This window comes from Lactuca saligna, chromosome 7 (assembly GCF_052625555.1).
Source record: "Lactuca saligna cultivar CGN05327 chromosome 7, ASM5262555v1, whole genome shotgun sequence".
Classification (NCBI taxonomy): Eukaryota; Viridiplantae; Streptophyta; class Magnoliopsida; order Asterales; family Asteraceae; genus Lactuca; species Lactuca saligna.
This window is the reverse complement of record NC_136423.1, coordinates 173,264,553-173,284,719: the sequence shown is the minus strand read 5'-3', so window position 1 is coordinate 173,284,719 and position 20,167 is coordinate 173,264,553. Positions and strand designations below refer to the sequence as shown.

General features: G+C 31.9%; 4 protein-coding genes across 6 annotated transcripts; 1 reads left to right on the top strand and 3 right to left on the bottom strand.

Annotated features, from left to right (window-relative positions):
* Nucleotides 1-782: 782 nt before the first annotated feature.
* On the bottom strand, nucleotides 783-2,615 carry LOC145004783 (uncharacterized). The gene is made up of 5 exons (XM_078963773.1): nucleotides 2,430-2,615; nucleotides 1,864-2,138; nucleotides 1,659-1,781; nucleotides 1,279-1,569; nucleotides 783-1,161 (listed from the first exon to the last, which is right to left on the bottom strand). Exons 2-5 carry the CDS (start codon nucleotides 2,110-2,112, stop codon nucleotides 964-966), a joined length of 861 nt encoding a protein of 286 aa, XP_078819899.1. The 5' UTR covers nucleotides 2,113-2,138; nucleotides 2,430-2,615; the 3' UTR covers nucleotides 783-963.
* A 1,843-nt stretch (nucleotides 2,616-4,458) lies between these two features.
* Nucleotides 4,459-7,298, bottom strand: LOC145004781 (uncharacterized). Its single transcript, XM_078963771.1, has 11 exons — nucleotides 7,079-7,298; nucleotides 6,606-6,719; nucleotides 6,377-6,487; nucleotides 6,234-6,296; nucleotides 6,066-6,179; nucleotides 5,824-5,973; nucleotides 5,542-5,619; nucleotides 5,245-5,466; nucleotides 5,055-5,141; nucleotides 4,743-4,955; nucleotides 4,459-4,656 (listed from the first exon to the last, which is right to left on the bottom strand). The coding sequence occupies exons 1-11, from the start codon at nucleotides 7,223-7,225 to the stop codon at nucleotides 4,597-4,599; spliced, it is 1,359 nt and encodes a 452-aa protein (XP_078819897.1). The 5' UTR covers nucleotides 7,226-7,298; the 3' UTR covers nucleotides 4,459-4,596.
* A 1,146-nt stretch (nucleotides 7,299-8,444) lies between these two features.
* On the top strand, nucleotides 8,445-11,650 carry SRT2 (sirtuin 2). Of its 2 annotated transcripts, none has more exons than XR_013662442.1 (11): nucleotides 8,445-8,568; nucleotides 9,272-9,314; nucleotides 9,424-9,670; nucleotides 9,739-9,804; nucleotides 9,965-10,010; nucleotides 10,113-10,273; nucleotides 10,374-10,503; nucleotides 10,586-10,747; nucleotides 10,839-10,966; nucleotides 11,078-11,172; nucleotides 11,416-11,471. XR_013662442.1 is itself a non-coding variant. In XM_078963772.1 (11 exons), the coding sequence occupies exons 1-11, from the start codon at nucleotides 8,527-8,529 to the stop codon at nucleotides 11,464-11,466; spliced, it is 1,176 nt and encodes a 391-aa protein (XP_078819898.1). In that variant the 5' UTR covers nucleotides 8,445-8,526; the 3' UTR covers nucleotides 11,467-11,650. The 2 variants fall into 2 exon arrangements, 1 of the variants encoding a protein (XP_078819898.1); XM_078963772.1 differs by having other exon boundaries at nucleotides 11,073-11,172; nucleotides 11,416-11,650.
* Nucleotides 11,651-11,685: 35 nt separating this feature from the next.
* LDL2 (LSD1-like2) lies at nucleotides 11,686-14,790 on the bottom strand. Of its 2 annotated transcripts, XM_078963770.1 has the most exons (3): nucleotides 14,708-14,790; nucleotides 12,775-14,521; nucleotides 11,686-12,659 (listed from the first exon to the last, which is right to left on the bottom strand). In XM_078963770.1, exons 2-3 carry the CDS (start codon nucleotides 14,297-14,299, stop codon nucleotides 11,890-11,892), a joined length of 2,295 nt encoding a protein of 764 aa, XP_078819896.1. In that variant the 5' UTR covers nucleotides 14,300-14,521; nucleotides 14,708-14,790; the 3' UTR covers nucleotides 11,686-11,889. The 2 variants fall into 2 exon arrangements, with proteins under 2 accessions (XP_078819896.1, XP_078819895.1); XM_078963769.1 differs by having other exon boundaries at nucleotides 12,775-14,787.
* Between the last annotated feature and the right edge of the window lie 5,377 nt (nucleotides 14,791-20,167).

Sequence of the window (20,167 nt, the reverse complement as noted above, 5' to 3'; positions counted from 1 at the left end):
TCTAACGTGTCGTGACAACCTAAAAATATATTATTCATCTGTTACAACCGTTGAGCATCCTACAAGTAGGTTTGATATGTATTTTGCCAACAAAATTTGGATATAACATCCATTCTCTTTGCTCAAAAAAACAATATAATGTTTCCTTCAAATTTTAATGTTGAAAACCATGCCCAACACTATAAGCAACAACATCAATAAGAACATTAGAAGCATAAGTTACAACGAAAACGTTGGTTTAAAGAAAAAAAATCATCAAATTTGAATTTTTTTAAAAGAAATTAAAGTTCATTTTACATCATTAACCCTTTGCTAAAATGGCTAAAACGGGAGTTTTTTTTTTTTTTTTTTTTTTTTTGAAATAAAAAGGTTAATGTTTTAAACGAAAAAGAAAACCCTAACTTGTAAGATCTTTTTACATAATTAACCCTCGGGTTAAATTTTAAGAAATTCGAGATGGGAATCAAACAAAATTATAAGGGTGTTTTGTATTTCATTTTGAAATAGATTTTGACTTTTATTCCTAGTAATTGTTAGCCGTATTGTATTTGTTGTATTGTATTTTTATGTTCTTGTAATTTTTTATATTGTGTGTGCCCCAATATATAGATTTTCACTTTGTTTCCTAAATGTATGTGCTTTACACTAGTTAGGTTGTATTTTGTAGTTTTTTGAGTGTGTTACGTGTTAATTACCCAAAATACGGCTTATGGAAATGCAACCCTTTAACAAGCTCTTATGATATCTCATGAATGAAATCAAAATATCATTAGAACAATATATAGAATGAAACACTCTGCATTCATTCAATATCTACTGTATCCAAATACAATCCCTATATAAGGGAATTAATGCTTAATAAATTATTCTACATATCCTCATAAGCTCAAGACATAAACATAAAAATGGTACCTTTATATATAATACCCAAAAATAGAATCTTAAGATCAATATTTTTACCAATCACTCTTTCTTCTTTTCTTTAATATCAGCAGCCTTGTATGGTGCAGCAGTGTATGCATACATCTGAAACATTGCAAAAAACACCATCTCCACAATCACCAATGCATTTTGCAAAGCTTGTTGGATATGCGACACATCAAGCCAAAAATGATTCGATTTAATTATCCCCATTGCCACAAGACCACTAAGTACAATCCCCTGCAAATAATCATATACAATAAATAAACCCCAACATTTTTTTTTTTAATTGCAAAAAAGAATAATCAAATTTCAAAAGTCATGTCTTGTCAAATGGGGCCCAGGTGAGAAGTATACCTGCCAAAAACAGAAGAAGACGATTCCTTTGACACACAAGAACTTTGCAAGAGGTTTATGTGGTGCCAATTCTTTAGCAAAAACATGGTAGAAAATCACAAGGGCATATAACGCCAATGAAACTGAAACATTCAAGATCATAGTAAATGTCCAGCTCAGCCAATCAGGATAGATCTCAAGAAGCTGTAAGATTATCATTAAAACAGAGCACACAGGGCGAATCACTACAAACTGCCATGTCCAGTATTTCAAAAGCTTCAAGTTTTGATGGTTTAAACGAACAGAATGAGGCTGCATTTAATCATTAGATATGTTAGTATATATCAAATTAAACATCATTGTTCATTGTCTTCAAAATTGAATATAAAAACCGAAATTACTTGGAATAGAGTCATTGGGAATGAGTGATGAATTTCTCTTCCTTTGATTTCATCCGGGACTATGTTCTTGCTTATAGATATATTCAAATAAGTGTAAAGCAAAGCCAAGAACTTGGCCATCACCTGAATTTGATAAACGATAAAATTAGTCTTTTTGAAACAATTAATATCAAGTAAATGGAGTAAATAAGGGTTTGATCTTTACCAGAGCCTCGTAGCATTCTTTGATGGAGTCCAGGAGCACAAAAAAGGTCTCGCTACCACGAATATCAAGCAATCCGACATATGAGTCAACTGCATAGATTGGGGCCATGAGGATGATCACTATGATCGCCTTTTGTTCCTTGGGTTTTTTCCAATGAGAAAGATGATCGCGAACTAATTTCAATGCTAAAAGGACTGTAACTGCTACACAAGCTCCAGAACCTATCAATGTTTCCTGTTTACGAGTCATCTTAACGTTCTTCAATGGGAGAAAACCTGCGTAAAGATGTTTGTTTCAGTGAATCAAACTAAAAGAATGAAAACTTTGACTTTTTGTGTTGACCAAAATATGCTCAATGATCCGATAATCGCGATGAATGCTATGTAAGATAACCTAGAAGTTGAATAGAGTTGACTACACGAATATCAGCCAGAATGAAGCGATTTCAAACAGCAAATCGAGTAAATACCTTACAAAAACTCGAGAATCAAGATCGATCGAAAACAACTAGATGCTTGATCTGTAATTAATAAAAAAAACTACCAAATACAAAAATTAAGGGGTACCTGTAGGGTGAATCCGAGTTAACAGCAAACGAACGAAGAAGAAAACTTGAAGAGAGTAGGTAGAAGATGATCAATCGAAGGAGTAGAGGTGTACAAAAATTGGTAGAAAGTGTTAATGTGGTGCGATGAGCGTATTAGGTGGGAAAATCAGTAACGTATTCTTAAATTGACCCACGAGGTCGAGGAGACACAAACGTGGGACATGATATGTGGGCCATATATACATGGGGATCATTGATTGATGGAAGAAAGCGTAGATCTCGATGTGGGATATAAATATGTCGACGATTCTCTACATCCCAACGTTAAATCCTTTGTTTTTGGATTAGCTTGTTAATTTATTGTTTATTAATTTATTTGTGGTCAGAATAAGTAATAAGGAAGAGAAGATATGTTTAATAAAATTAGCTTATTTCTAACACAACAAGCTGGTTTTATCTAAACACTTAAACTTAGCTTCTTGTGGTGGAAATAAGCAACAAGTAATTAAACACTTTTTTTTCCCTATCCAAACACCCCTAATAAATGATACGGGAAAGCGGTGATAGGTAACCAAGTAACCAACTATTGATTTTTTTTTTCTTTTTTGAATGCAATGATATATCATCGAACTTGTTGCGTGTATTCACCATAACCATTTTGACCGGCTATCATTTGTGATAGTCATAACCGGTCAAAATGGTTATGATAAATACAAACAACAAGTTCGATGATATATTGTATAAAAAAAATATCCTATATGAACAAATCAAGAGTTTGTTACCCTTTTGAATTATTTTCCATATTTTTCCAAAGACAATGTTTCATTTTAATTTTACTAAAGAAAACATTGGTGTGTAGTGAATCAGGCCCAGCCTTTTACATTTTACTCATTTTCTTCTTGAGCTCGTATCAACATTATCATTTAGAAAGGTCTCAATGATACTCAAGTAAATCCATCTCTTAACCTATTAGAATATTAAAAAGATAAAATATAGTTTTGTTCATTGATAAATGCTTGGATTCACCATCCCCATCATCTAAATAAACCCTATAAATGTCCTTCCCCAAATCATTAGAAAAAGTTTGACAAAAGTTGCCATCAGATTAAGATGATCAACATCAACTTTACCATTTGAAGTAAATTTTATATATGTTCGTCAACTAACCATCAAAACTCACTTAATGCTTTTATTACAGTTGCTTATACTTCGATTTATACTTGTTAAACGAATTTTTCCAATAATAATTGAAGAACTATTTTATTCCCCGGAACATGTAATTGACCTTGACATATAATAACTTATTTATTTCCAATTCATATTTTTCAACTCATTTTTAATAAAAGGAAAAATGACATAGGTAGGTAACCATCAGTTAATTTCGTTCACATTTGGTTTTTTTTTTATACGCAATATACCATCCGACCAACTATCACCTATAATAACCGGTCAAAAGGGTTATGGTGAACACAAACAGGTTCGATGGTATATTCCATATAAAAAAAATAGATCAAATGTGAACAAAATGAACAATTTGTTACCCTTCTGAATCATTTTCCCAAATTATACTAATTTATGTTGATCAAATAATAGAGGCTAAACTATCATTTTCCCAAATTATACTAATTTATGTTGATCAAAGAATAGAGGCTAAACGTGTGAGATTTTGAAAATCTAAATGATTATTATAACGATACTTCCTAAATATTTTAGGCTAAGCTAGGTCAGTTGACTTCAATACTTGACTCAATGTTATAATTAAGTCTAATTTTTACCTAAAATAAAAAAGTACAAATCTAAAAGTTATTTCAAATAGCGGTTAACAAAACTATTATATAATTTTACAAATTGACTTAATTATCAATATTTAAAATCAATGCCCTGTTTTAAATAAGTCTTTTTATATAATTTTACATGCTTTAAAAATTCCTAACTACTTTTGTCAAACACTCGTATTCGGCTAATGTTTTTTGTCTATGGACTAACAACATTTCTTTTTTCTATTTAATGACTATTTTACCCCTTTTAATCTAAAATTCAACCTCATGTTTTTAACATAACATTGACGTGTCCAAGTAAATGTAAACCAAAGTATACAAAAATGAATCCAAGTACTTGTAAACATCATTTACACTAAACTTATACAAACCTTACTAATCAAAAACATATCTTCATATCTCTTCTAGCTACAACGATTTCAAAACTTCACCAAGAACAAGTCCCCATTGAGTCCAATGAGTACCACCCTGATATTATATAAAAAAAAAAAATCCAATTATTTTTCCATTTTCTAAATATAATATAAAAAAAATAAAAAATAAAAAATAAAAACCTGACAAAACACACAAAACGGCTCTCTTAACGGTCCGTCACACGAAAGCTCACTCGTACTCCCATCAATAAACGTCCCGTCAGCAAAGATCACCTCTGACGCGTAGCCAGCTGTCACACCAGCAATCGGCTTCGTATAAGAGCTCACAGGGGAGCTTCTTTGCACAGCTTCACAAAAAGCAAGTAGCCTCTCACGGCTTCCAAGCTGTACAGCCTACACAAAAATAAAGTAAAATCCAAATTTTATTATTATTTAACAAAAATAATAAAATTAAAACTTTGATTTATAAATAATAAAATGCGTGTAACAAACCTGTACTATGTCGTGACGTGGCCCTCGTGGTAATGGCTGGACCTTGTAACCTTTGTTGGACATAACTTCCGCTATAAGTAACCCTCCCTAGAAGTAGTATAATTTAAACAGGACAAGTTTAATATATCTTTAAAAAAATTATGTTACTAAACTATACTAAGGATTTAAGCTCCAAGATAAATCAAAATACCTTTATGGATTCACCAACCATTTGAGGTGAGAGATATAATCCTTGAAAAAACATTCGCATGATGTCACCAGGAGTTGACCCACAGTCAACCCCAAGACCAGGTGCAGAGAGACGAGCTGCGGCTGCTTTTACCCATTTCTCTTTTCCTGCAACGTATCCGCCACATGGCGCGATTGTGCCACCTGGATTTTTTATTAAACTTCCTGCAATAAGATCTGCACCCTGTTTAACACGTTATAATTAATTGGTTTTGAAAAAATAAATAAACAAATATAAAGATTGATTGATGACATATACCACCATAGGAGGCTCAATGGTTTCTGTGAATTCACCATAGCAGTTATCCACCATTACCAAACAATTTGGATTTTGTGCCTGAAATAATACAATATAATTTTAATTTTAATTTTAATTGCATCAACTCTTTCCATTCTCAAAGGCAAAGCCAACCAAACATGATAATGGAATGTAATGACTTAATTCCACTACATTACTTTTTTTATTTCATCACCTTAACCTTTCCATTACTTTGTCATTCTAAACCCTAAAGAAAGGAACAATAAAAAGTTTGAAAGTCACCTTGATCATGTGTATTGCCCTTGATATTTCATTTACACTTAAACTTTTACGCCAAGAATACCCACATGATCTTTGTATTAAGGCACATTTTGTTTCAGGTTTTAAAGCCACTTCAAGAGCATCCCAATCAAGGCCTCCATCATCTGCAAGCTGAAACAAGGCATGCATAACAACTTGCAACACAGGGTTTAAGGTTTAGGGTTTAGGGTTTAGGGTTGAAGAAAAGGTGAGGAGAAACTTACTGCAACTTCTCGATAACTGATTCCAAAATCTTTTAATGAGCCTAACCCATTTCCATCTCTGATTCCAATGACTTCTTCTAGTGTATCATAAGGAGCACCAGCAACTGCCAAAAGCTGATAAAAATTAATGAATAAGTTTTATGCGTTCTAAATGAGTAGATTAAGTACCTCATCACCAGGTCTCAAGAAAGCAAACAGGGCACATGTAATAGCATGAGTGCCTGAGAAGAACTGAATTTAAGTGTGTTAAGTAAATTGAGAATGTAATAAAAATGGTGGGAAGAACAGATGAATGATTAAATATGGTAAACCTGTGAACGAACAATTGCTGATTCAGCACCAAAAATTTCTGCAAAAGCTTGGTCTAGGGCTTCTCGGCCACCTGCTTCTTCATGGCCATAGCCAGTGCAACCGCTGAAGTGCTACATTCATATAATGGGAAGAATGTTTTAGGAAGCTAGATATAAGTTACCGAATTGATTATGAAGCAATTGACAATTTGTATTATCGATGGCTTAAAGTGAAGATGAATAATCATACATGAGATCCGACCCTTGCATTCTGAAAAGCTTTGAGAACTCTAGAGCTATTCTGTGCCACAAGATTATCCACCGCCCTAAACTCCGGATACAAGGTATCAACTGCACTTTCAACCTAAATTGAGATTCAAACAGAGAAAATTGTAAAATTTTGTTATACTATGATGCTACACTACATTCTTAATCAAACGCATGTTGTTTAAAACCTAATCTCCAACAAATTTCACCCAAAGCAACTTGTTCCTTTTTCTATAATATCAATCTGGATGCAAATTCGTAAATATTTAGTGAGAAAATGAGTTTCAAATGATGTTGATTTCCAACTCCAAATCAGATTTATGTTTCGACGAAAGTGCCGAATTTGAGATAAAAGCAGGGGGGAGGTTTCAGGAATAGGGGAGCAGAAGCAACAACGCAACAGAGAGAGGGTTAATCAGGTTCAATTAAAAGGTTATAAAATTCAGGAAGACGAACCTCAGGAACAAATAAAGGAGCAGAATGTTGATGGTGATTAACCATGGAGATTCGAGAGCTTGACTGTAATGGAGCTGCTGTTCTACTTGAGTTCGAAATCACTCTGAAATTGGAAGCGGGTGTGGCGAAGGATAAGACCGCCGCCATCTTTTCTCCCGATTAGAACCTTTTGCAACCCAAAGTGTTGATTATCAGATACTCGAATACTTAATAGAGTAACAAACTCGTATTCTTTTTATAGGTTTATCCATTGAAATATGGTTATTGGCGAGTCATACCAATGTACTTTACCCCGAACATCAAATGTTAAATGACTATAAGCTAACATTCCACATCATCATCGATTGTATATTAGGTTAACATGGAAAATAAGTCAATGCAAACAATAGAACATAAACAAGAATAAATCATAATACGACCAACAAGGCCACACCTACAAATGACTGAATGAGGTGCCCCCGCTAGGTTTACAGAATAAATCAGGTTAGCAAAGAGATGAAAAATTGTAATCAAGATAAGACAACACAATGCTATTTCACATGTTTTATTTTAAACTCCAAACAAAAAAACAAACATGATCATAACAATAATGCATGACTTTGGTGATGTCAACATTAGTAGAAATGGAAGTGTGAAGACATCATCATCAAACTTATGATACGGCCATCTTAGAATTAATAGCACACGTTATGCAAAAACAGTCTGATTAACAAAACTCATAGCATCGCCATGATGTATGATTCTTTTCGACCATTCATAACTGTTTTGGGGTCTGAAATAATGTTTTTATACTTTGTATTTTATATTTTCAGAAATTGTATTTTTGAGATTTGATTTGAATATATTAAGAATGTTATCATAATCGATTACATTCTCCTATAATTAAGGAATGAACTTATCTTCTTCTCCTTACATGTATTTTGTTTTCTTTGTTTGAGAGAATTGTCGATTATTATTTAAAACTCCATTTTGAGTTATCTTTTATGTGTTTTATGTTCGTGTTAGTTGTAATCAATCATTCAATCAAATTGTCTAGACATCAAATTCTATTACCTCACACATTCTATTTTCTTGATATTTCATTTTATCCAACCAAATAATCTCATTATACATCTTTTCTTCGATTTAAATTTAAGAGAGATAAAATGAAAATTTGAGAAAATTGTTTATTAAATTTACAATAATAGAAATATCTATCTAATTTTACCTTATCACATAACTTTTTTTATAATAATCAAACTAATAAATACACATTGTAAATGAAATAATTAATTTCACCTCCTTTTTTTAAAGAACATATGGTGTAAACGTGAAATTTAATTTTAATAAATGGTGCAAAGATAAGCGACGTGGAAATATCATTGTAACCGACCTAACCACACTAAAATGTCATCGATGACCACAATGCGCCATTTTGTTCTTCTGTTTTTAACGGACTCAACAGCTCAATGGCCATGGCGATGCGTGTTTCTTCCCAATCTCTATTTTTTGTAATCAATTCTCAATCTCCTTCTCTTTCGCTATGATTCAATTTCAGTTTGACCTTTGTTTGGATTTTACAATAAAAAACCTTCGCTTAATATTTTTTGGGTGTGAGCTTGATTTTGAACTGTTGTTCCGTGATCTGAATTTGCTCTTGGTTCTTTATAATTTTAGTATGACAGGAAGTGTTTATGAAGTTCTGATTAGAAAATTGAAAAAGCTGAATGCTTTATACATACTAATCGATGTGTTACAGTTTTCATAGTGTAATCAACGGCCATTATAGCTTTTAAGCAGTTTTTATATAAAAGGAATTGGAAAATGAATCCTTATAGTAATAAAAAAAAAAATGGTTCCTTTAGCAACTGTAAGTAATTGGGGCAAAAAGGCTTGATTGAGGAAAGAGTCATCTATATTGAAAGAATTTGCATTTGTAGGGTTCAAACTGAATCATGAATACATAAATCTCGTTAAGTTAGTAGTAGAAGGTTGAATATTGATATTATGAATGTTCTTACAAGATAATGAAAAAAACATGATGCAGAATCAAAGCTTATATATTTGAATAACCCAATTATGATTGAACATAAAAACCTAATCCATGAAATGACACAAAAGGTTCATATTTCTCTTGAAAATGTACGTATCATATCATTTCAAGTTATAATTTGAAAATCCGAAAATCCTTATTCTGATTTTTTCAATATGCAGTCTCTCAATAATGCAAGGGAAGTTCTTACACATTTTATGACAGGCAAGTAAATTCAAGCTACTCACTACTCTTTTTGAAATCATCAGAATCTTGAATCCTTATAACTATTTGTATTATAGTTTTCCATGTTTACCCTTTTGAAGCAAAACAGATGTTGTTCATCCAGCTAGCAAATACTATAAATTTAATGGTAAAAGTAAAACCACAACAATATCATTTCGAGGCTCTGTAAAGCATATACAAACAGTATGCAGAATCACAGTTCCTGGATCCTCTTTAGAAACTGTTGTGAATCCATCTTCAAATTCAAACTTATTAAAAGACAGGAAAGTGGTACCCGATTCAGATCCACCATCCACTAAAGATGTTGATCTTTTATACGAGTTTTTTGCTAAAAGGTGGAATTTTGATGCCATAAAACTTAATATTTATTAGTTTTCTTTTTTAATCTCCCAACTTTTTTCAGTACTAAACTTGTTGCTTTGACTGGAGCTGGAATAAGCACAGAGTGTGGCATTCCTGATTACAGAAGGTACTTTTCATTTTGACTTAATGAGCTTCAAATTGATGAATATTATCAACTTTGTTTTTGGAATGTAAGGGTAAAACGGTCATTTAGTCTGCAACACTATGAACAAACTAAAAGATTGTAATAACATCATCATTATTATTAATTTTTTTAATAATTACAGCCCAAATGGAGCTTATAGTACTGGTTTCAAGCCAATTACTCATCAGGTGATCTAAAGGCATCTTAATGGTTGCATTTTCATGTTTGATAATTTTAATCATATTATAATTTTTTTATTCTAATATTTCCAAATGTTGTTATGTATTTAGCAATTTATTCGTTCTAGTCGTGCAAGAAGAAGGTATTGGGCAAGAAGCTATGCAGGATGGAGGAAGTTTAATGAAGCTAAACCAAGTGCAGCTCACACTGCTTTAGCATCTTTAGAAAAAGCAAATCGAATTAGCTTTATGATCACACAAAATGTCGATAGGTCATCTTTTTTGTACCAAATTTTTATAGACAACTTATTTTATAAAATTGTTTTCATAAAATAAAAAAAAAATAAAAAAAAATGTTTTTTCATGTCGTAGGTTGCACCATCGGGCTGGTAGTACCCCGCTTGAGTTACATGGGACTGTGTACACCGTTGGATGTGTGGATTGTGGATTCTTGTTTCCAAGGGAGTTGTTTCAAGAGCAATTGAAGTCTTTAAATCCGAAGGTTACAATATTTAATTTATAGATTTTTTTCTTTTTGTAAAAGTTATTATATGTAATGAGAAAGATATAATTGGTTAATACAGTGGGCGGAAGCTATAGAAAGTTTGGATTATGATAGTAATTCAGATAAGAGTTTTGGGATGAAGCAAAGGCCCGATGGTGATATTGAAATTGATGAAAAGTTTTGGGAAGAAGATTTTCATATACCAACTTGCTCTAAATGTAACGGGGTACTAAAACCAGATGTAAGACAATTCTGTCACTATCACTGTCAACTGTCAGTTGTCACTGTCAGTATCACAAAATTTTGAAAGTTTTAATGTGTGTGTTTTGAAGGTGGTATTTTTTGGTGATAATGTACCGAAAGATAGAGCTAATATGGCAATGGAGGCGGCTAAAGGGTGTGATGCTTTTCTTGTTCTTGGTTCTTCAGTTATGACCATGTCTGCTTTTCGACTTGTCAGGTGTAAATCTTGGAATTTTTTTTTTTAATTGTTTGATAGGTTGTTTATTTTAATTATTTATTTATTTTGTTTACTTTTGAGATTATGTAAAAATTGATTTATACAGAGCAGCTCATGAGGGTGGTGCTACTACAGCAATTGTAAATATAGGCAACACTCGAGCTGATGATTTTGCAGATTTGAAAATTAATGCGCGCCTAGGAGAGGTCTGTTCTACAAATTAATATTATTTGCAAGAGTAAATTACATTTTTCGTCCCTTGATATAGCTAACTTTTGCAAATTTGGTCACAAAACATTCACCTGTAATGTTGGACCTTATTTTGAGGTTCTTGTAACGGTTTTTTGGGACCAAAATTGAAGAAAAATCAGTTATACTCAGGGACCAAAACTGTAATTTTGTCTAAACTTTTAATGTTGTATTTACATGGATTCTTAATGTTGATGCAGATATTACCACGGATACTTAACACCGGGTCGCTCAGTATTCCTGCTATATAAAAGTTTGAACATGATATGATAGACGGATTATTTGGTGAAGATGATTTATGTTTTGTAAAATTTATTTTATACACCTACAACATGCAAAAAATAATTTGTAATTGTCTAATTAGGCATATATCATCTCCAAACAAAAATCAATGTATGAAATAGTTGTTTTATGATATTACTTTTGTTGCTTTCAGATTATGCAAATCATTGCGTCATCTCACAAGAGAGTTTGTGAGACAAAACAAATCGTGTCAAATACTAAATCAAAAGGATTCTAGTATACAGTTTTACAAGGTGATTACAAAAACTCAAAAAAGATTCTAAAACTAAATCCATGAGGACATGTATGCCTTCCTCAACAAAACTGTGCAAAAGTGTTCATGTCCTACAAGTATCTGTGCTTACAACAATGTCCAACACGCCACGTCATCATCACGTGTACGAAACACGGTTTCCAAACACTACCCGATTCCTAACCCTACTTCTCCGTGTAGCAATATTAGAAATCAACGAATTCGCCACAAGGGCAAAACAGTCCATTCCCATCAACTTCAACCCAAGATTCTCTGACATATAACTCAGCCCCCTTTCCCCGCCACCAACCACCGCCACCAAATCCCGCGCCTGTACACGTGTCACCATCGTGTAAAGCTTCACCGCACGTTGACTTTGACCATTGTTGACTTTGACTTTGACTTTATCATCATCATCATCATCATTATCAATGGCAACCATCATGAGCCCGGTTGACTGATCGTCTTCATTTGAAGGGTCAAACACAAAAAGAAAATTCCCAAAAGAAAAATCCGGATTCTTGAAAAGGTTTACGAGAGTATCACTGACTCCAATGATTCTTCGAATGCTTTTTTTGGGATTATTTTGCTTGTTATTGTTATTAATATTATTATTATTATCATCATTACTATTATTATTAATAGTCTGTCTGACTCTATAAATACATGAAGCTTCTCTTAGCCCACTTAAGTAGGCCCCATGCATGGTGGCGGGGTGCTGGCGGTTGGTGGCTTCTCCGGCGAAAAAGAGGCGGTTTGCAACGTTTTCCGCGAGGATATCGTAGTCACTACCGGAAGAGTGGACCCGCACATGAGAATATGAACCGCATGACAGAGGATCATTTCCCCATTTTGTACAAATGGATTGGATTGGATTAGGTACTTCAATACCCTTTGGTCCATATATCCCTGTGGAAATTTATCAAAACAAAAAAAGTTAGGTAAAGAAAGTGATTCCATTCCAGTCCTTTGTGATTCCATTCCATTATACCAAAGAGAGAAAATATTTAGAGATGTGTAGTACCTTTAAGGACATTTAAAACACGATGAAGCAAAGTGGAAGGATGTGTGGATTCAAACGATTTTGCAGCTTCACCAGCAACTAATGCAACAAGAACAGAACCTCCAGAAACTGTGTGATAACTATAAAACAAGAAAAACTCTCCACGATTCTCACTATTTCTATTCAAACAACCAAATGTATCAACATCTTCACCCCAAAAAACATAAGGAAACACCATAGCAACCTTGTTCAACAACCCAAATCCAAGTCTCTCAATCGCCTCAAGTTTTCTTTCAGGTAATTCAGGCACAAAACTTATCATCTTTTTCTTCAAAACACCAAGAGGAACAGTGCATAGAACAATATCACCTTGAAATGTTTGATCACTTGTAATTACTTCAACACCATTTTCACCATATCTAATGGTTTTCACAATCTTTTCATAAAAAATCGGAACCCCTTCACATAATGCTTCGATTAATCTCCAATTCCCACCTGCTAAAAAGCAATGATCACCACCCATTTCATATGGGTCGTCTTGATCCCAATAAGCAGCTGAAAGATCCGAAAGGGGGCCCGCGTTTGCGTATTCTAGATTTGCAAAATGCCAATCGAGTAACTGTTTTTCTTCTACACTTGTGGCTACAGCATATAGTTTTGTGAGTTTTTCAAGAACTGATCCTAATGAAATGTCACCACATGATTCACCCATGATTTGTCTGAATTCGGTTACTTTGTCTAGAAGTCTATTGAAAATGAATTCTACTTTTGAATCGGTTTCTTTTCCAACAGGTTTTCCTTCTGGATCATATAGAGGACATTTATCTCTCACTTTATGAAGAGGAATCGATAGCTGTCTAGCTAAAACTCCAAGAGGGTTTGCGTGAATACCTGTGATAACACTTCCACCAAGATCCACCGCAGCATAATTACCATTATGCCCCTGACCCATCTTCTGGGTATAGACTCTACCCCCAGGTCTGTTCCTACCCTCTAACACAATCACTTTAAAACCAAAAGATAACAACTGGCGAGCTGCAGCTAATCCAGCAAGTCCTGCACCGATTATTATTACAGATCCTTCTGTTGATTCTTCAGGCATTTGAGGTTTGAAAGTTGGTGAAACTCCAAAATTTATATACCCATTGAAGAGAAGAAAGTCATAAGCAGAATGAAGTAAGTGATTGAATTCGTTACTTACAGTTTCCTTTATTTCACCTTTGGAAAGCCATGCGTGTACATTAGCTCTCCATCTTGAAAGAATATGGTTTCTGACAACGATGTAGTCGTTTTGTTCTTTTCCATCTAACTCGCTTACTACTTTGGCTTTGATTTCTTCTTCAAGAAGAGCATCAATGGGAAACCCTAAAGAAAGGGCTATCATGGCTTCTTTTTCTGTTTCTTTCTCCAATTCCTTCTTTGTTCTGAACCTTTTCCTTGGGGAATTACCTAATTGCTTATCCAGATAATCATCCATCAAATTCTCATCGTAGCTTCTAGAGAGGTGTTTCTTTCTCAACGGCCTCTTGGAAACCGGGGTTTCCATCCTGCAACTATTATCCAAACTCAAAGACACACGAATTGTAACCCTCTAGAAACTAGCATGTGACATCAAATACTCAAGTTTCGTTGGTTTTACGATGTATACCATTATTATACCTCAGTTTAAAAAGGCATAATTTAACTTCTCTCAGACATCATCAAACAGCATGAGTCCAATCGTAAAGAACACCAAATTACCATGAAGAAATCATATGACCTGAATTTTCTGCATCCAAAGGCATCTTAACTTTAAACATCATCGAGAAAATCTTATATTATATCAGTTCTCTTCAACCGGTTCATGAAATCATTTGCACAATCAAATTCGAGCCCTAACTTATACCATTCATTAGGAACTAAAAGCAGTACTAAAAAGGGTTAGGAAGATCTTGGAGGGATGGAGAAGACGTACCGGAAGTTGAATCGTTGGTATTATCTTTTTGAAACGTTGAGGGGGAAAAATTAGGGCTTCTTTTACGCGAAAACCGACTGTCAACGTGAATTGGAAATTTAGTTCATTGGATTTGGAGGGAAATCCTAAAGATGAATCGGGCTTAGAACAAATGGGCTTAAATAGTGGTCCTGGTTAACCCAATGGGCCTTGCTTGTAACATTTTTATTATAAAACCTTTTTATATTTTACATTAGACTATAATTAAATAAGAAATTATAATTTTTTGAATAAAAAAATTTGGAGTAGTTGGAATTTGACAGGAATGCTAAAATTCATTAATCGATTCTACTTATCAATCAACCAAACTCGTAATTGATGAGATTTTTCATTTCAATTCATTCCAATTTGTATAGTCCACTAATAAACCGCAACTAAAAGTTTAAATATGTTGAAATGTATGTTTTTATCAATATTTTTTAGCCATTTTATGCATAAAGTGTAACATATAAATCAAAACAAAATTTAATTTTTTAATACATCTGATATAACTCGAATGTTATTTAAGCTATGTTTTAAGTTTCGAATAAGTATTTGTGGTTTGTCCATTTACATTATAATTGTAATGTACGAAAAAAAATAAAATCAGTTTATTGGTTTTTCTAAGGTGTCAAATATAATTCAAACATTATTTAAACTTTGTTTTAATAATATCGGATGAGCATTATTAAAACAGAAATTAAATTGATTCTTACTTTTTATGCATACAAATGTTCCTATCCAATAAAATGATGACAAGTATCATTATTCCATTTTTTTTAACTAACTCATTAAGACTATATTAGGAATATATCAAATGATGATTTGTTATAATTTTAATGGATATGAATAATTATAAGCATAAAAATTAGAAGGTATGGAACAATCCACACCCGAAAATCATGTGAACAAAAAAATTTATTTTCAAAATTTCATATTGGAGCTTCCTCCTATGAGTTAAGGACTACACCATCTTCCTTCTTCCATCTCAAGGTAAGGCTTTCCATTTTTGTTCTCCAAATAGTTCATTCTATTTCTATTAAGTATCTTCATTTCTTTGCAGGTTATAGGGATTTTTTTTTAATCACAACAAATAGATGATAGTAGGTTTCTTGAATCAATATTAATTATAGTTCATAATTTGGTTATAGAAGTTTGGGGGTTTTGGATTCTTGGTATTTTTTGAATTATTTGTGTATTTATAATCGAAATTACTCGTGATTACATCTAGGTGGACCATGGATACTTTGTTGAGTAGTCATAGTTTGTTCAAATTTCTCCACCTCATGAACAGATTTACAAGAAAGGTAAGCACTTTGAATTCATCCAAGTATGAAATTCATGAACCCGAATTTATCACTAAAAATTAAGAAAAATATCTTTATGAGTAGTCCCAAGTAGATTCATGCAATGCATCACCAAAATCATGAAATAGTAGTTTATTTTTTAATCACATGTTCTTAATTTTCACACTTCTTTCAATTGAACTAGCAGAAGCCCTGCATCATTGGCACGGGTTTAAGACAAGGTCATTTGTATAATCTCACAATTACATAGTGACGTTTTTTTCTCTTTTCTTGTCAATTTCAATGGAATCAACATTCAACATTTTCCAAAATACTTTCAATTTTAGTAGGTCGTATGTCTATATCATAGTACAATTTTACCACATATCCCCATATTTGGCCGACTGATCATTGTGTTCATATGAAAAGAAACAATATACAAATAATAATAATAATAATAATAACAACAACAACGTTATGGTCAGAATATTTAAATTAAATGAATGAAGGGCAGGACAATACCCAATCAATTTAATGATTTTGACCCTAGTGAAATGAGATTTAAAATATTGTTTGTTAAAAGGTGTATGTTTAGTAGTTCTCTATTATTCTTTCGAACATAACTAACAAAACACTTATGAACTGACAATATGTAGTTAAGTGTTAATCTCTTACGTTTAAACAGATAAAATGATATTATCAAATATACTTATTGAAGCTTTAATAAATTCTCCATGTTTAGATGATGCCAATAAATAGATAAAAATGTGATTGTTTTTACCTGAACAATTTCATTCGCATCCTTTGCACTTCATACGGACGTGGAAGCCTTCATTTTGAATTTCATATGAAATAGACGAAGATGAACAACCTTTTGAATCATTGTTTAAAAAGAAGTCTCACCACTTTCTCATTTGTTTGATACAAACGTGAGAAAAAAAGCTCCAATTTTCACACAACTAAAAAAAACTCGGAAAAATTGATACCTCTTCATAAGCATAACTTAATCATGTTAATAGATTAAATGAAGTGGAAAAGATAACTAACAGGTATTAAAATTATGTGTGTGCAATTATTTATGATTTTAAGATGTAATTTGTCTTAACCAAAGTACCTAAAGAGATTTGTCTTTGGTCAGTTTATCGAGATTTATTGTTTAATTGATTGTTTGATATTTAATTCCATAAAACCTTTCTTTACTGCTTTCGTGTGTTTTGTGTAACCTATAATCAAACATTCTAATATTAATTCACTACCGTTCCCCTTGTGTTCAACACTCTTGCTTATCAAAGCTATACTACATTCGATCGGGTTCACTGCCTGTAAGATGTGGTTTAGATGCAATAAATTAAGAATTATAAATAAATAAAAAAACAGTGCATTAAAAAGTCACATCACTGTTATTTGTATATGCGTTGTTTGTTATGTATCGGTATTTTGGAGGAACTCGCATAACTTTTGGCTTACAGTAGTGGATTTTGTTTTAATGTACATCGGATGATCATAGGAAGGCGGAAGCTTGATGGTGCACCTCCTCACATTTTATTTTATGATTTATGAGATTTCTCTGATGTTAAACTATTTTGAAAACAATTTTTAAACAATGGATGGTTTTGGAATTTTTTAAAAGTTCAAATTTTTCATGAATTTTATAGATGTTACAGAACAATGAAGAAAAAAGACATGCATCATTCGTTCCAAGTATCAACATACACGAATTTTCCCTAAAGCTTTTGGATCAGAACGTTTTCAATTTGTACATAGCAAGTTAGATATTTATGAGTTTGAATGTCCAACGTAAAACGAAGTGCTTGACATTTTGATTATCCAGTTTATCTATTTAATTTAACTTGCATGTAATATATATCTTTTTCAAAGCTTCTAGTGCAATTTGGCTTATCAAAACCTATTATAAATATTTTTATGTATGTATTTGAATTATTCAATTACATCAATTTGGCTTATCAAAACCTACTATAAATATATGATGTATGCATTTAAATTATTCAATAACATAACATGTTTCTTCATCATTCTCAAATTTATTACCAGTCATCTTAAAATACAATAACACAATCAAAAGAGAAATTAAAACCTAAAAAAAATCATTTTTCTTGAAAACCCTAACCCGTAAAGTGTTTTAACTAGAAAAGATCATAATGGTTGAAGAATGGAACTTGTAATGGATGGAGAATGGAACTTTATAATGAGACTTTGAGTTCAAACCATTGAGGTTGGAGTCCAATTCTCTCTTTGATCTTATTGTCACTATAGATTAATGACTATTTATGTAGCTTCAAGGTGGGTCTTAGGACTCACCTATTTGTAATAACAATAGTATAAAGTATATATGAAAACCATGGGGACTGGTCTTATAATTTTGTAAGTGCCTTCGTTATAATCTTTTGCAAAATTAAGGTGTATAAAACCTATATTTTATTGACAAAATTACATAAATGGTCATTGTGGTTGACACAATTGACCAACTCCGGTCTGTATGACAAATTTTGTGCATAAATTGTCTTTATGGTTTCAAAATCTTATAAAGACAATCTTAAGTTAAAGGTATTAACTTTTTCAGTTAGTGACACATTTGCCATTCTTACCATATGGATTATTTATGTACTTTGTTCCAGCCATAGGGACCATTTACGTAACATCATCTATTATTTATTATTATTTTTATTTAATTTTTTATATTACTATGTTTTAAAAAAAATTTGACGTTTTGTTCGGATATATTATTTAATGTTTTTTTTTTCGCTTACATTTTTTGGTATTTTGTTCGTATAATTTTTTCTAATTTTTTGACATTTTTTCGAATACATTTATTAATATTTCTTTTGAATTTTTGTTTGAATTATTTCTTTTCTTTTATAAACATTTTTAATAAAAAATGTAAAATTTTTTGTTAAACATGAATATGATTGATAAAAATTAGGTACACATCGATTAACTTAAGAGTGTTTCGTAGTCTTGACGAGAACGCGCATATCATTTCACATTGGAATTAACTTTAGTATTTTCGAGTTATTTAATTCTTTTAATCATTTTTTCCGATTAGCCTATATGTTTTGATTAGTGTATCTATATTAATCATATTCACGTTTAACAAAGTTTTTATATAATTAAAAAAATGTTTATAAAAATCTTTACAAAAATAATAATTATACAACTTTATATGTTATATACTTATATATTTGAATTTAGAAAAATAATAATTATAGAACCGTATATATATTAAAAGAACAAGAAAATAGAAAAATATGATTGTAAGTGAATTAAGATACAAATTATGACTATAGTACGACCATGAAGTCTTTAACAAATATAAACAAACAAAATGTAAAAAAATCATAAACATATATTTGAACAAAACTTCAAAAAAATAGAAGAAATTATTCAAGCAAAGAGTCCAAAGAAATATTAAGAAATGTATTCGAATAAAACATCAAAAAAAATTTGAAAAAATTATACGAACAAAATATCAAAAAATGCAAGCTGAAAAAAAAATTAAAAATATATTTGATCAAAACATCAAAAAAATTCTAAATCATAGAAATATAAACACATTAAAAAAAATAATAAATAATAGACAAAGATACATATACAGACCCTATGGCTGGAGCAAATTACATAAATGGTCCTTATAGCATGAAGGGCAAACGAGTCATTTCAGAAGTAACTCAACTTTATGTATCTGTTTTATATTTCAATCCATTTAAAGGAGCTCTAACTTACAAACTTAAAGATTCATGTTCTAAAAAAAAAAAATACAGAATTTAAGAAGCTAAGCTAGAATTGAGTTCTACTAAATCTAAGGACTTTAATTATAGGATCAATCAGACAATTGTACCACAGGAGAGTTGACTAGGTAAAAGGAACACGTCCTTGGCAACAAGAAATAAGAGTAACTTAGACATAACAACATTATCACTGTAAATGGTGGTCCTCAACTTTACAATGTCTTGTGAAGACAAAGTAATTTTTACATAACAAATTATCAACGTAAATGGCGCTTCACAGTTTTGAGTTCAAGTACTAACAACAACACGATGATCTGCTGACATCATCATTGCTATCAATCAAGAATAAGATAACAAGCCATAAGTAGGGTGGGGTTGGGTGGGGGTGTCTCCTGATGCACAGTAAGAAA

Excerpts from the sequence above, each read along its gene's own strand:
- LOC145004783 (XM_078963773.1), bottom strand. The coding sequence starts at position 2,112 with ATGACTCGTAAACAGGAAACATTGATAGGTTCTGGAGCTTGTGTAGCA. Across the intron at positions 1,570-1,658 it reads TCCCAATGACTCTATTCCAA|CCTCATTCTGTTCGTTTAAA; the intron begins GTAATTTCGGTT and ends GATTAAATGCAG. Across the intron at positions 1,162-1,278 it reads TCTTCTTCTGTTTTTGGCAG|GGGATTGTACTTAGTGGTCT; the intron begins GTATACTTCTCA and ends GATTATTTGCAG.
- LOC145004781 (XM_078963771.1), bottom strand. The coding sequence starts at position 7,225 with ATGGCGGCGGTCTTATCCTTCGCCACACCCGCTTCCAATTTCAGAGTG. Across the intron at positions 5,620-5,823 it reads GGGCAATACACATGATCAAG|GCACAAAATCCAAATTGTTT; the intron begins GTGACTTTCAAA and ends GTATTATTTCAG. Across the intron at positions 4,956-5,054 it reads CACGTCACGACATAGTACAG|GCTGTACAGCTTGGAAGCCG; the intron begins GTTTGTTACACG and ends ATTTTTGTGTAG.
- SRT2 (XM_078963772.1), top strand. The coding sequence starts at position 8,527 with ATGGCCATGGCGATGCGTGTTTCTTCCCAATCTCTATTTTTT. Across the intron at positions 9,805-9,964 it reads GGCATTCCTGATTACAGAAG|CCCAAATGGAGCTTATAGTA; the intron begins GTACTTTTCATT and ends TAATAATTACAG. Across the intron at positions 10,274-10,373 it reads ATCACACAAAATGTCGATAG|GTTGCACCATCGGGCTGGTA; the intron begins GTCATCTTTTTT and ends TTCATGTCGTAG.
- LDL2 (XM_078963770.1), bottom strand. The coding sequence starts at position 14,299 with ATGGAAACCCCGGTTTCCAAGAGGCCGTTGAGAAAGAAACACCTCTCT. Across the intron at positions 12,660-12,774 it reads TGTTTTAAATGTCCTTAAAG|GGATATATGGACCAAAGGGT; the intron begins GTACTACACATC and ends AAATTTCCACAG.